Genomic DNA, 15,540 nt, shown 5'->3' on the forward strand with positions numbered 1-15,540 from the left:
GCAAAAAGAAAAAAGCCAGAAGTGGCGCTGTGGCTCAAGTGGTAGAGTGCTAGCCTTGAGCTGAAGAGCTGAGGGACAGCGCCCAGGCCCAGAGTTGAGGACCCACAACCGGACCCCCCAAAAAAAAGATTCCCCCTCACCCCTGCTTTAAATTCATCTGATTACATTGCCCAGTGGGGAAAAAAAAGCATGGGGAACAGAACCACATACATGTTCTCCCTTTCTCCCTCCCTCCTCTCTCTCTTCCTCCTCCTCCTCCTCCTTTCCTCCTCCTCCTCCTCTTCCTCCTCCTCTTCCTCCTTCCCTACCTCCCTCCTGCTCAGAGAGGGTGATATTCTGTATCCCAGGCTGACCTCCAATTCTTGGTTCTCCTGCCTCAGCCTTTCAGGTGCTGGGATTAGAGGTGTGTGCTACCACACTTGGATTTTTATTCAAAAAGAGGAGATCTGAGTCTGCGCTGACTCCTGTGTGCATAAAACAATCATGGGGGGGGGGTGCAGCGAGAGATGAAGATAGGAACTGGTGCTTAGCAGGGCAACTGCGGGAGAGACGCTTTCTTCTCTTTGGGTTTCTCCGGCATGAGCTGAATTCTGAGCCATGCACATTTGTTACCTATTCAAAAATAAATAAACAAGCATTTTTCCTGGAAGCAAAAGAAAAATAAAGGGAAACGATGGAAAGGAAGGTCCTCGTGTCTGCTGGGTGTGTGTGGGGGGAGATTGTAAGTGCCTGGGTGGGGGTCCTGAGGGTGGGAGAGGCTGGGCAGTGGGGTGAGTATTTTCAGCTCCACTTCCCAGAGGGAAAGCTGTGGTGCCCAGAGAAGGCAAGCGCCAAGTCTCAGACCACACAGCGAAGAAGTGGAGAAGGGCTTGAATGACAAGCCCATCCACAGACCAGTGCTCTGCTGTGTGTCCTGGAACACATCTGCCCGGCTTCCTTCTCCAGGCCCACGGTAGGCGATCGTAAAGGTTTGCTGAGGGAGGAATTCACCCATACAGGCATTCAACACACATGGCAAGTGCTGCCTGCTCTATGCCAGAGAAGCAGGGAAGGGAGGGAAGGAGGGAGGGAGGGAGGGAGACCCAGCGTCACAGAGTACATGGGGCCCAGGGAGGCAGATGTCCTAGGCTGAACTGACATGTGAAAAGTATGAGTGCGCTAGGAAGAAAAACAGAAGCTGAGCAGCCTCAAATGGGAAGGGAGGCAGCATCTTGCAGGCAGGGAGAGCGCCCTGGGTGCAGGGGTGAGGTGCTGCACTATGGGAAAAGGGGGAGGGCATTTCAGGCCGCAGGGACTGTCCGTGCAAGGACAAGGAGGTGGGTTGTGCTTGTAACATCTGAGCAACAACAAGGGGGGGGGGCTGAGGCAGGGCGTCATTACTCGCACCTGTAATCCCAGCACCTGAGAATCTGAGGCCAGTCTGGGTTACCTAGCAATCCCTTGTCAAAAAACAAACAGAAAGCCCTGGGCCACTGGTGGCTCACGCCTGTAATTCTAGCTGCTCAGGAGGCTGAGATCTGAGGATCACAGTTCAAAATCCACCTAGGCAGTTAAGCTCATGAGACTACCCCGCCCCCCACCGACCTAGGGTTTAAACTTAGGGCCTGGGCACTGTCCCTGATCCTCTCTGTGCTCAGGGCTAGTGCTCTACCACTTGAGCCACAGCACCACTTTCACCTTTTTCTGTGGTACTGAGGAATCGAACCCAGGGCTTCATGTATCCTAAGCAAGCACTTTACCACTAGTCATATTCCCAGCCCTCCATGAGACTAATCTCCAATTAGCCACCAGAAAACAGGAAGTGGCACTGTGGCTCAAAGTGGTAGAGCACTAGCCTTGAGTGTAAAAGCTTAGGGATAGCGCCCAGGCCCTAAGTTCAAGCCCCACAACTAACAAAAACCAAACAAACAAAAAGCTGGGTGTTAGTGGCTCATGCCTGTAATCCTAGCTATTCAGAAAGCTGAGTACTGAGGATTGTGGTTTGAAACCAGCCCAAGCAGAAAGGTGTGACTCTCATTTCCAATTAAGCAGCAAAAAGCCAAAGTGGAGGGGTGGCTCAAGAGGTTGAGCACCAGCTTTGAGTGGAAAAAAGAAAGTGAGAACATTCGAGTTGAAGCCCCAGTATTGACACAAAAAGAAAAGAAGCAAACAGAAGTGAGGCCAAATGAGGCAAAAGGTGATGGGGAAGGATAGACAGCAGCTAGGTTACTGTGGGGGTGGCAGCCAGCGACAGAGGGCCCAGGAGCCGGACCTGCAGAGCGGATAGAAGCTAGACTTTGTGTCCTAGCTCTGTCCTCTCCCAGGCACGGAGCTCATGCCTGTCCATCCAGGCTCTCAGTTGGCTGCCTTGGTGGTCACAGGGGACATGGTCACAGGTGGAGAGGACTCCCGAAATCTCGCTAGGCTTTGTATCAAGATTGGCAGGTCAGCCAGCTGGTGGCTCACCTGTAATCCTAGCAACTCAGGAGGCTGAGATCTGAAGATTGCGGTTCAAAGCCAGCCAGGGCAAGAAAGTCCCTGAGACTCTTTTCTCCAATAAACCACTCAGAAAACTGGAAGTGGCACTGTGGCTCAAGGGGTAGAGTGCCTTGAGCTGAAGAGCTCAGGGACAGCGCCCAGGCCCAAGCCCCATGACTGACAAAAAAAAAAAAAAAAGATAAATAATTAAAAAGATTGGTAGATCAACTGCCCTTGGTGGGGGCAGGCCAGGCAGCCAAGGCCTCTAGAGGAAGCAGGGCCTAGAGCCTGGAGTCCAGCTACAGCCCCCAGCTTTGGCCTCCTGTGCCTTCACCATCTGTGCACCGTGGCTGGCCAGGCATGCCCTGCTCCCAGTGTCCATGTGGATCCCAAGCTGACAGTGTACCCGGGCAGAGCGGGTGCAGCCATTCAGATGCACAGGGCTGCGGGGGTTCTGCTGGGTTCTCCTTGGGTCCCACGGCTCTCCTGGTTATTCTAACCAGGAAGGGGAAGATTCTGCTGTACTCAGGAACCCAGCCTCTCCACGCATCCTCGTTCTGTCCCACACCAGCCCTGTTGGCAGGCAAGACAATCAAGCCCCAGAGCGAGGGAGACTTGACCAAGGACCCCTGAGTGTCACATAGCAGAGCCCTGATGGAAACCTGGCACTGAGAGTGGCCAGAGCTGCACCTGCTACCAAATCCTGATTTCCACTATCTCTGAGCACCTGGAAAGGGCTTGGGTGAGGCAGGACTTGGACAAGCAATGAATGCCTCCCTCCAAGTTGTGGGCCAAGGGGGCCCCATTACCCCCTCCCTTCTCCTCCCTCTGTGTGGCAGGAAGTATGGCTCCCCTCCCCCACCCATGGGGCGGCCATGACCTGGCTCAGGTGACACTGCACCTGCAGCTGAGCCACCAATACCTGCCCGGCCTACTGGCTAGAGTAGGCCCCCAGCAGCAGGTGGGCCAGGGGCCTGAGTTGAAAGGTCCAGCCTTGGAAAGACCAGACTGTGCATTTCTCCCATCTCCCTGCCTATGTAGGAACTGACTGGTTAACTCCTACTGATTCCTAAGCACCCCTGTCAGGCAGATCTCAGGTTAGCCCAGTGTCCACTGTCTTTTCCTCAGAGCACTCATCCATACTGGCCAGTTTGCAGAGCTGGAATCCTTCTATCCTAAGACTGTGGTCATCCAGGACAGCAACTGATAAATGACGACAGCCCAACCAGCCAGAGAGGTCGGGGGCAGTGGAAGAGAGAGGAAGGAGGGGAAGGTGGAAAAGAGGGCTCTGGATTTGGATCTCAGGCATTGCTGCCGACATTCATTCTTCCACTCACTCACTCACTCACCACACACATCCTGACTTTTCTCTATAGAAAGCCACAGGCCACTTTCCACAGCTTCTAGAACCACATTCAAACACTCTGCTCCTAGCCAGGTGCAGGGGGCTCACGCCTGTCATCCTAGCTACTCAGGAGGCTGAGATCTGAGGATCACAGCTCAAAGCCAGCCTGGGCAGGAAAGTCCATGAGACTCTTATCTCCAATAAACCACTAGAAAACCAGGAGTGGTGCTGTGGCTCAAGTGGTAGAGTGCTCGCCTTGAGCTCAGCGACAGTGCTCAGGCCCACAGTTCAAGCCCCACGACTGAAAAAACAAACAAACAAAACAAAACAAAACAACTCTGTTCCTAAATAAGCCTCAGTTGAACTCCAGAACCTCCGGATCCCTGGGCTGCAGTTCACCTCCTCCCTTCCATTGTCTCCACCCAGGTTGCATTATAGAAGGTTCTTCTACTGCCCCTCTGGGGATGGGGTCGCAGAGGGTCCCTCCATAGCTGTGTCAGGACCTTACCCCAGTGCACAGGACTCCATCTCTTCCCATCCTTGTCTCCTTTCTTCCTCTCTCACCAGCCACACCCAAGCTGGTGGGATTTCCACAACACCCACATGGCCACCATGCCCACTGTGCCCCCAACACCCTAGGAGCTGGAGTCCTCACGGGGCCTTGGTGAGCATGTAGGTCTGCCTCTCCATGTTGTAACAACAAGCCTAAAAACAAACAAAAAAAGAAAAACAATGGCTCAACAGTAAGGGCGGCTGGCACTTCCCACAGGCCAGGTGTCCCACTTTCACACTGCTTTCTGTAATCCGCACACAAACCATTCGGAGAGGCCCGCAACGCCCTCATCTCACACAGGGCAGAGCCAAAGCTCAGAGAGGTTGACTCTGCCCCCTGAGCCCACGGAGCCCACGCTGTCAGCTGACCACTTAGCAGCACACCCGCACAACCTGGAGGGACAAACGGCTTCCAGAAAAGCCAGGATGAGCTTCACAGCAATGGTAGGACAGGGAGGATCTGAACTGGGTTGGAGCTCTGTATGGTTTGGGTTGTTGTTGTTGTTGTTGTTGTTTTCATCAGTCCTGGGGCTTGAACTCTGGGCTTGAGTGCTGTCCCTGAGCTCCTTTTACTCAACGCTAATGTGCTACCATTTGAGCCACAGCACCACTTCTTCTTTTGTTTGTTTTTTTTTTTTGGTCATGTGTGGGGCTTGAACTCTGGGCCTGGGTGCTGCCCCTCAGCTCTTCACTCTACCACTTAAGCCACAGCATATTTCTGGTTTTCTGGTGGATTACTGGAGATAAGAGTCTCATAGACTTTCCTGCCTGGGCTGGCTTTGAACTGCGATCCTCAGATCTCAGCCTCCTGAGTAGCTAGGATTACAGGCGTGAGCCACAGGTGCCTGGTGCTGCCCATCTTTTAGCTGTGTGGCTTTAGACAGATCATAGGGACCTCTCTGGTCCCTATCTATAAAATGGAGATGAGCAGTGCCTTTATCTACCAAAGTTCAATATCCACAGGACATTTATGCTCCTCCTCTAGAGTGGGAGAGATAGCTCTGGAAGTCCCTAATTGTGGTACCTCTCAGGTAGACCCCCACCCAGAGCCAGTCTTGCTGAAGGCTGCCTTTTGCTTTCAGGGCACGAGAGGAGCAGAGTGGCCACCTGAGTGTGATCTTGCTGGGGAGCGAAGGCCCTACTGTGTGTGGTCACAGCAGTGTTCTGAGTGTGTGACCCACAGCTGGAAAGGAAGGGCCATCTTGTCCCAAGTTGAATCCTAACACTGGGACCCTGGTGGGAACAGTTGTTCCCACCATCCTGCGGGCCTCAGCAGTAGGGTCTGGGCATCTCTGGAGCCTCCCCTGGGCCATGCCAGCCTCCCGTGCCAGACACGGTCCCCCTCCCTTCCCTGGGGAGGGGGACAAACGAGGATGAGACAAAGGGAGCCAGGGGGCTTGTGCCACCCCTCCCGACCTGCAGAGCGCCCCACATCCCCCCTCCTGCCACTTGGCCGCGCGGCTGGGGCGCCCGGCACCGTTGCTATGGCGGCAGCTCAGGGAAGCTGCAGCTGGGTAATTATTGCGAACATCCATCCTGCCTCCTGCCCGCCCTGTGCCGGGTAGCCAGCAGCCAGGGCCAGGGCAGCCTCCTCGCCCGCCTGCTGGCCGCGCCCAGCCTGGCTTGGTGCCCACTGAGGTCCAGAGGGGAGGAGAGGCAGGCAGGGGATGGGAACTGCCAGGAACCCCCACTTTTTCTCCCTTATCTCGGCCCTGGCCCCCCCTCAGAGCTGACCAACCAGCCTGGAACTTCATTTTTTCTACTCATACACATGCTGCACACACAAAACCCTCCAGAGGGCTTCCTGGGGCCCAGAGAAACGTGCCCAGCCTTTCCTGGGACCATGGTGGCCTCAGGAAGTGGAGTGGCCTCTGGCCTCTCACACAGGGGACATCCCCCCCCCCACAATGAGGAGGTCCCCTGGGGTCCCAGCACTGCCTCTACCCAGAATCCCAGCCTGGCCCTGAGGTCTAAATATAGCTCAGCCTCGCTGTGCTGGAGGTCACATGCACCCCTAACTGCCCCTGGTGGCCATGTGGAGGCTGCAGGAGACATCCATTCATTCAGGCATCCAGCAAGCCTCTCAGGAGCCCTCCTGTGTGCCAGGAACCCTGGTGGGCACACGCACGTGTGCACACACACACGCATGTGCACACACACACACACATCCCTTCCGCTTGTGAGGCTCATAGCCCCTCAGGGCACATGAACGTGGGAATTTTTAGAGTGCGTACTCCATAAGGGCAAGCAGAAAAGGTGTCCTTTTACCCAGACTGGGGGAAGTAGGGAAGAGAGGGCCCGATGGGCTGTGGGGGCAGGGGGGAGGGGAAGGTCCACTGAGAGACAGAGGCAGCAGGCATTGTCTGGTCCAAACACTAAGTAAAGGGAGGAACCCGCCCTTAGCCCCCTCAGAGGGGCACACAGGCTCACTTGGAAGGGCACTTGGTGGGGGAGGTCTGTCCATCTTGATGGCTAAGAATGCCTGCACATGGAGGCGACACAGGGCAAGGGAAGAGGACACAGGACAGAGGGAAGGTGTGGGGCCAGCGAAGAGGGAGAAATGGCAGGATGTGGGGAGAAGAGGCTGCCTGTGCCGTACTAGAGCCCTGCCCGGGGAGGGACAGACACACCGAAATAAAAAGGAAAAAGTGCCTGAGGGAGAGCCCAGACTCTGTGGGCCGGCAGACATTAGGGCCCCTGGGGAAGGCTTTCCGCCTTGGCCAAAGCTGGTGGAGGAGAACCACCAGGACACTGCACCATCCTTTGGGGTAGGGGCCGAGTCAGCCCTGAGGGCCTTTGTCCCTCACACTTGCAGCCTCAGCAATCAGCCTTCTCAGTGAGCCAGAGTTTCCTAACCAGCATTTTAGGCTAGCCCTGGGGCTAGGCCCAGCAGGGAGGAACAATCATTTGATGTGAGGAAACTGAGGCTCAGAGAAGGGAAGTAATGTATCTAGGCAGGGAAAGTGGAGAAGAATTAAGACTGAGCACCCCCTGAAGTAGCAGGAACCTTACACACATCCCCTGGGGCTGCAGCTGGGAGGTATAGGAGTAGAACTTGAAGTTCCCGGCCTAAAAGCCCTCGTTCTATAGGCCCCCGGTCTATAGGCTCCCTCGTCTCTAGGTCCCCTGGCTTGCTAAGACAAGCAATCAGGACTGAAGTCTAGATTGGGCCCACTCCCTTTAGCAGCAACGTTTTTGGAGAATATAAACCAGAGCACAGGGGCTTTGTCACACTCTTAGGAATTGTGCAGTCTGACTAGACTCCTCTGTCTTCCAGATGATGAGCCTGAGGCTCTGACCAGCCCCAGGCCCAGACAGCCTGTTCTTTCTCAGCTCCTAGAGAAGCTGATAGGAGTAGGGAGGTGTCCCGCTGACTGCAAAGCTCCCTAGCGTCTGGGTGACCATGCAGCCTGTGAGGTTTCCACTGGGCATGGAGGACAAGTGGGTATCACTTCAGGGAAGTTCTGAGACAGCCCTGCAGCTGCGCTCTCCTCCAGGACCCATGGGCTATTGACTGACAGCCCTTGGGCTAACTCTATGCCATGCATAGAGTTGTATAAGTATAGGTAACAATGACAGGCTGTATTGGGCATGACCATTGAGAAGACGGGGGTGAGGCTCTCTGCAGTACCTGGCACACGCTGAACAAACACACACACACACATATACACCCAGACCACTTTTTTTTTTTTTTTGTTCGGTTCCTGGGGCTTGAACCTAGGGCCTAGACACTGTCCCTGAGCTATTTTGCTCGAGGCTAGCACTCTATCATGTGAGCCACAGCACCACTTGCATCTTTTTTCTGTGATTAACTAGAAATAGAGTCTTGGGCCAGGAATGTGGCTTAGTGGTAGAGTGCTTGCCTCCCATGCATGAAGCCCTGGGTTCGATTTCCTTATTACTGCATACACAGAAAAAGCCAGATGTGGGTACTGTGGTTCAAATGGTATAGTGTTAGCTTTGAGTAAAAGAAGCTCAAGGACAGTGCCCAGGCTCAGAGTTCAAGCCCCAGAATTGCCACCCCCCCCCACACACAAAAGCCTCATGGACTGCCAGGCATCAGTGGCTCACACCTATAATCCTGGCTACTCAGGAGGCTGAGATCTGAGGATCACGGCTCAAAGCCAGTCTAGGCAGGAAACTTCGTGAGACTCTTATCTCTAATAAACCACTTAGAAAAATGGAAGTGGCACCGTGGCTCAAATGGTAGAGCGCTCACCTTGAGCTGAAGAGTGCAAGGACATCGCCCAGGCCCAGAGTTGAAGTCCCACAACCGACAAAAAAAAAAAAAAAAGTCTCATGGACTTTTCTGCCTAGGCTGGCTTCAAACTGTGATCCTCAGATCTCAGCCTCCTGAGTAGTAGCTAGGATTACAGGCGTGAGCCACTGGAGCCTGGCAGAATTTTTTTTTTTTGTCAGTCGTGGGGCTTGAACTCTGGGCATGGGCTCTGTCCCCCAGCTCTTCAGCTCAAGGCAAGTGCTCTACCACTTGAGCCATAGAGCCACTTCTGGTTTTCTGGTGGTTTATTGGAGATAAGAGTCTCACGGACTTTCCTGCCCAGGCTGGCTTTGAACATCGATTCTCAGATCTCAGCTTCCTGATTAGCTAAGATTACAGGTATGAGCCACCAGCACCCAGCCTGGCAGAATTTTTATAAAGGTTTTTGCTGTGCTGAGGATGGAACCCAGGGTCTCTTATAGACTAGGTAAGTGCTCTCTACCACAGCCATGTCCCAGCCCTGATTGTTACTGCTGTTCTTCTCTACACCAGAGCTCTGATCTGTGTTTTTCTTACTTCATTGCCAGAATGACTGAGAGGGAGGCTCCATCACTATCTACACTTTAGAGACTGAGAACTAGAGGCTCTGAGAGGAGAGGTCCCTTGTAGGAAGTTGCAGAAAAAAAATGCAGAGGAAAAAGCCACCACACACCACTGCCCTCTGGCCTCCAATGCCCACTGCCTGCCTCTAACCTGAGGCCAATATTAATTATCAAGGTCACCTCTAAGTTCCCACTCCAGTAATCCTGTCCTGCCCCTCCCCCAAGCCTGACAACCCAGGTCCCCAGCACTGTATCCCGCCCAACCAAGACCATCCTCTGTGTGTGTGTGTGTGTGTGTGTGTGTGTACCAGGATTTGAATTCAGGGCTTCTCACTCAGCTTGATTACTTGGCTGGTGCTCAGTCATTTGAGCCATGCTTTCAATCTGGGATTTTGCTGATTAATTGGAGGTGGAGGACTTTTCTGACAGGGTTGGCTTTGAATCTTTTTTGTTTGTTGGTTGGTTGTTTTTTTCTTTTTTTTTTTTTGTCGGTCGTGGGGCCTGAACTCTGGGCCTGGGCACTGTCCCTCAGCTCTTCAGCTCAAGGCCAGCACTCTACCACTTTGAGCCACAGCGCCACTTCCAGCTTTTTCTGCTTATGTGGTGCTGAGGAATCAAACCCAGGGCCTCATGCATGCAAGGCAAGCACCCTACCACTGAGCCACCTTCCCAGCCCTGGCTTTGAATCTTGATTCTCAGATCTCAGACTTTTGAGGAGCTAAGATTACAAGTGTGAACCATGGGCAACCAGCTCCAGGCCTTTTTTTTTTTCTTTAGATTGTACTGGGGCTTGAACTTGGGGCCTGAACACTGTCCCTAAGCTTTTTTTTCCCTCTCTCATGGCTAGCATTCTACCACCTGAGCCACAGCTCTACTTCTGGCATTTTGGTGGTTAATTGACTTTTCTTCCCTAGGCTGGCTTTGAACCAAGATCCTCAGCTCTCAGCCTCCTGAGTAGCTAGGATTACAGGTGTGAGCCACTAATGCCTGGATCCAGGCATCCTGGGCCTTCTCACCCTTTCTAAACATGACTGCTATATCCACCCTTCCTCGATCCCAGTGCCCCCCTGCCAGCCTACGTGTCTGCTGGGGTCCCCTAACTCTGGCTGCCTTCACAACTGCCCCAAAACTTCCTTATGATCACAGCAACCTTATGCTTTTCTGACCTCAGTCATTTGTCTATCCATCCATTCATTCACCCATCCATCCATTTGCCTCCCTCTCTCTCTGCTCCATTCCCCTATTGCTTGTCCTTCAGGGCAGGTCCATGGTGGTGAGGGTGTTCAGGGGCAGTCAGCAGACTGTCCGCTGCCCAGAGGCTCCATCTTGGTGGCTTTCCTTACCTGTTGCATAGATATCATGGTGTCTATGTCCCAGGCCAGTTGGATGGGAGAGCTCAGGTGTGTGAACGTTGACAGCTGGCTCCGTGCTAGAGCTGTCACTGGCTGATAATGAGAACGGGGCTCAGCTGTGAGCCATCCTGGCCTGGCACTGTCAGCCACTGTGTAGGCCTGGCCTATTGGCATCCAGATCTGCCCATTGCCGCAACTTAGACCAGGCTCTGCTTCTGCCAATGTGGGGTTCATTCCTGCTGTAGTCTTTGTTCAGTCTGGTCCCTGATCTAGAAGGCCCTTCCTTGCCACTGCGTCCTGTCCTCTGTGAAGACAGTGCCCCTCCTTCTTCCCCTTCAGCAGCCTTCCTGGGCCCTGTTGGTCAGCACTGCCTCTAGCACACACTGGAGCTCTTGTGATCACAGGGCCTCAGGCAGGACCTATGTGGGCCTGAGTTCTAATCCTGGCTCTCCTGAGAGCTCACACTTGTGAATGTATTTGTGATAAGAGTTATTTATTTGTTTACTGGCAGGAACTGCATACCTTCACTCTTCCATAACAGTACACAGGAGCAGGCTTATTCTTTTTCTGGAATTCTGTATCATACCAAAGGCTTTAAAATAGTTACATAACCAGCTAAGCATGGTGGTGCATGCCTGTGATCCTAGCACTCAGGAAGTTGGGGCAGGAGGATCATACATGAGTTGAGAGCAACTCAAGAAACATATAGAGATTCTGTCTAAAACACACACACACATACACACAAATAAACGAGGTACCAATAGCTCATGCCTGTAATCCCAGGCTGAGATCTGAGGATATTGGTTCAAAGCCAGCTCAGGAAGAAAAGTTTATGAGACTCTTATCTCCAATTAACCGCCAGAAAAGCCAAAAGTGAATCTGGCTCAAGTGGTAAAGTGCTAGCCTTGAGCATAAAACCTCAGGAACAGTGCCCAGGCCCTGAGTTCAAATCCCAGGAGCAGCAACACAGACACACATACACAGACACAGACACAGACACACACACACACTTAAATAAGTAAACATTGATGTAACAAAATCTAGAACCCAGGTTCCAAGGGGTTCTCAATAGCCCTGGGGGGCAGGTGGTCCTACTGGATCACCAGTCCTCTGTTCTAGGAAAGACAAACAGTTGCCCCATAAAAGGAAGCTGAGACTCCTGGTTTCCAAGACCTTGTGGCTCTCAATGAAAGCTCCCTGGAAGATGGTCCTACCATCCAAGGACAAGGATGGTAGCTTGTGCCAGCCCCTAGCTCCTCCGTCCTCACAACAATCCCAGGGGGTGGCGAGTAGACATCACAAGCCACACGTGGGAGGGTTTGCCAACCTGGGTTCCCTTGGAGAGGGCAGTCCCTCCCTGTCCCCCACCCTGGTCTGTGGCAAGGGTCCATGGAATGAAAGATTCAGGGGGCAAAGAACCAGGTGCTAACATTTACTATCCACAATGCTGAGAATTTAACCCAGGGTCCTCCACATGCCAGGCAAATACTCTACCAGTAAACTATAGCCTCCAGTCTGGCCAGCTCATCCTCTAGGTGGAAACACCAAGGAACAGAGAAGCCAAGTCACTGGCTCAGAGTCACTCAGCTCCTAAGCAGCAGGATTACTATCTGTACATAGGCTGAAGTTCCAAGTCATGATACCTTTCACTCCTAGTACATTCTTGTCTGTGGTACCCAGTGGTGCCCCCTGCCTGACTCCCCAGTGTGTCCCCCAGATATCCCTCGCCCTTTCTACATTGCCTGGCCCAGCCTCAGGCCCTCCCTTACCCGGCCACCTCCTATCATAGAAGTCTAGCTGCACCTGCTCCCCATCCTGGCTTGGGGGTTTGGTCTGCACAGCTAGCAGCCCTGTCGCCGTGGCCAGAGCCCCCGCCTTCCGTACCATAGGCTTCATGCATTTGCCCAACTCTTCTTTCCTTTCTCAGCAAACATGCATCAACACAGAAATGAGCCAGCACTTGCCTGGGTACCAGATTCAAAAGGAACCCAACCTGGCCTTGACCCCATGGGGTGGAAGAGAACATCAAAGACTCTCACTCTATCACAGAGCTGCTCTGATAGAGTGGCACAGACTTCTAGGTCAGGGTCAAGGGATTCCAGCCTGGATGTTCTGGAAGCTTCCAGGAAGATGGTGCCTGAGTCTGGAAAGGGGAAGAAGAACCACCAAGAGTCCAGCCTAAGGGAGTGGGAAGATGGCTCAGTTGTTAAAAGTGCTTGTCTTGCATGCACGAGGCCCTGGGTTCGATTCCCAGCACCACATAAGCAGAAAGCTGGAAGTGGTGCTGTGGTTCAAGTTGTAGAACACTAGTTGAAGAGCTGAGAGACAGCACCCAGGCCCAGAGTTCAAGCCCCACGACTGACCCAAAAAAAAAAAAAAGTGACTATATAAAAGCCGGGCGCTGATGGCTCACGCCTATAATCCTAGCTACTCAGGAGGCTGAGATCTGAGGATCACGGTTCAAAGCCAGCCCGGGCAGGAAAGACTGTGAGACTCCTATCTCCAATAAACCACCAGAAAAGCCGGAAGTGGCGATGTAGCTCAAGTGGTAGAGTGCTAGCCTTGAGCTGAAGAGCTGAGGGACAGCGCCCAGGCCCAGAGTTCAAGCCCCACGACTGACAAAAAAAAAAAAGAGTCCAGCCTACCTCACCTCCATTACCGCATGGACAGAGGCTGGGTCACAGGGGAGGAGGAGGCTTTCAGAAAGGGCCAATTGTTCCTCATAGCTGCGCCCCAGAAAGTTCTCCAGCTACCCAGGCAGCCCTGGGCTCATCAGGGTTTCCCAGAATCTCATGTCTAGGAATGGACTGGCAGAAAACAAAATAATCAGCACTGGGAACATAGAGGGTGCTTGTCACGTGATCACTTATCCAGCCAACAGCGGAAACGACTTTAGTGCCATGCCATGAAGAATGGTCACGACAGCCACCAGGCTAGTGTCACCCAAAGGGCTGAGAAGTCTAGGCTCAGATACTACCCACAGGCACCCAGTAGGTAGGCAGGGAGCCAGTGACTCGTGCCTGCAATCCCAGCCACCCAGGAGCCTGAGATCGGACAAGCATGGTTTGAAGCCTGCCTGGATAGGAAAGTCCATGAGATTCTTATCTCCAAAAACTGGAAATGGAGCTGTGGCTCAAGTGGCAGAGCACTAGCCTTGAGCAAAAGAAGCTCAGGAACAGAGCCTAGGCCCAAAGTTCAAGCCCCAGGACTGGCAATTAAAAAAACCTCAGGGATAGCACGTAGGCCTCTGAGTTCAGATCCTAGGACTGGTGTGAGCGTGCACGTGCACACACGCACACACACATACACACACATGCAAAGGCACATGGTACAATTTGAAATAGAAAGCACTATGATGTAAGTTGTTTAATCATCCAAAATTAAGAGGTTATAGATATGAATGTACACATAGGAAGATATAGAAAGAAATGTGGTTCTCTGGTGATGGACTAACCTTGGGACTGTATTTCAAAAATAATTTCCCAGGCTGGGAACATGCCTTAGTGGTAGACTTGCCTCTCATGTATGAAGCCCTGGGTTTGATTCCTCAGTACCACATACACAGAAAAAGCTGGACGTGGTGTGGTGGCTCAAGTGATAGAGTACTAGCCTTGAGCAAAAGAAGCTCAGGAACAGTGCCCAGGCCTGAGTTCAAGCCCCAGAACTGGCCCCAAAAAAAAAAATCCCTAGAGCCATGCCCGGTGGTGCACACCTATAAACCCAGCTGCTCTGGAGGCAGAGAGCAGGAGGATCAAAGTTTGAGGTCAGCTCTGGTGGTTAGCAAGACCACAGTTCGACCAACAAGACAGGTGTTTCGAGTATGTGATCCAAAGTTATTCAGAAAGACAGGTAGGAGAGTTGCAGACTGAGGCCAGCCTCAGGCCAAAACATGAAAAACCGCTTAAAAAGTTAAAAAAAAATCAGGCACCAGCATCTCATGTCTATAGTCCTAGTTACTCAGGATGCTGAGAGCTGAGAATCAAGGTTCTAAGCCAGCCTGGGCAGACATGTCTTTAAAACTCTTCAATTACTGGGAGACAGTGAGGATATGGACGGCATTGTCCAAAAGGAAATGTGCTTCTGACATGTAACTGTAACCTTTCTGTACATCACCTTTGTAATAACAACAAAAAAAATTAACTCTTCAAGTAACCACCAAAAAGCCAGAAGTGGAGTTGTAGCTCAAGTGGTAGAGTGCTAACCTTGAGGGACAAAGATAAGAATGTCTTTGACCCTGAGTTCAAGCCCCAATACCAATACACACACACACACACACAGTAAAAGAAAAAGGGCGAGTTGGGGTGTTATTCAAGTGATAGACCACCTGCCTAGCAAAACTCTAGTATTACCCAAAATAATAAGTAATAAGCCAGGCACCAGTGGCTCATGACTCTAATCCTAGCTACTCAGGAGGCTGAGATCTGAGGATCATGGTTCAAAGCCAGCCCTGGCAAGAAAGTCCATGAGACTCTTATCTTCAATAAACCACCAGGAGGGCTGGGAAGGTGGCTCAGTGGTAGAGCGCTTGCCTTGCATGCATGAAGCCCTGGGCTCGATTCCTCAGTACCACATAAGCAGAAAAAAAGCCAGAAGTGGCGCTGTGGCTCAAGTGGTAGAGCACTAGCCTTGAGCTGAAGAGCTGAGGGACAGCACCCAGGCCCAGAGTTCAGGCCCCACGACTGGACCCCCAAAAAAAAAAAAACGCCAGGAAACCATAAGTGGCACTGTGGCTCAAGTTGTAGAGCACTAGCCTTCAGCTGAAGAGCTAAGGGATGTCACTCAGGCCCAGAGTTCAAACCCACAAATGATGAGTAATAATAATAATAATTTCTCAGCTGAGTGTCAATGGCTCATACCTCTTTTCCTAGCTTCTCAGGAGACTGAAATCTGAGTATTTTGGTTCAAAGCCAGCACAGGCAGGAAAGTCCATGAGACTCTTATCTCCAATAAACCACTAGAAAACTGGAAGTGGTGCTGTGGCTCAAGCGGTAGAGTGCTCGCCTTGAGCTGAAG

General features: G+C 52.4%; 1 protein-coding gene across 1 annotated transcript in view; it reads right to left on the reverse strand.

The window, feature by feature from the left end:
- The window catches only part of Nol4l (nucleolar protein 4-like), a 158,722-nt gene extending 146,308 nt beyond the window's left edge, over window positions 1-12,414 (reverse strand). Inside the window, exon 1 of the mRNA XM_013010674.1 lies at window positions 12,297-12,414. Coding sequence (XP_012866128.1) covers window positions 12,297-12,414 — 118 coding nt within the window. The remainder of the gene's footprint in view (window positions 1-12,296) is intronic.
- Window positions 12,415-15,540: the final 3,126 nt, after the last annotated feature.

Source organism: Dipodomys ordii, unplaced genomic scaffold (genome assembly GCF_000151885.1).
Source record: "Dipodomys ordii isolate 6190 unplaced genomic scaffold, Dord_2.0 Scaffold13, whole genome shotgun sequence".
Lineage (NCBI taxonomy): Eukaryota > Metazoa > Chordata > Mammalia > Rodentia > Heteromyidae > Dipodomys > Dipodomys ordii.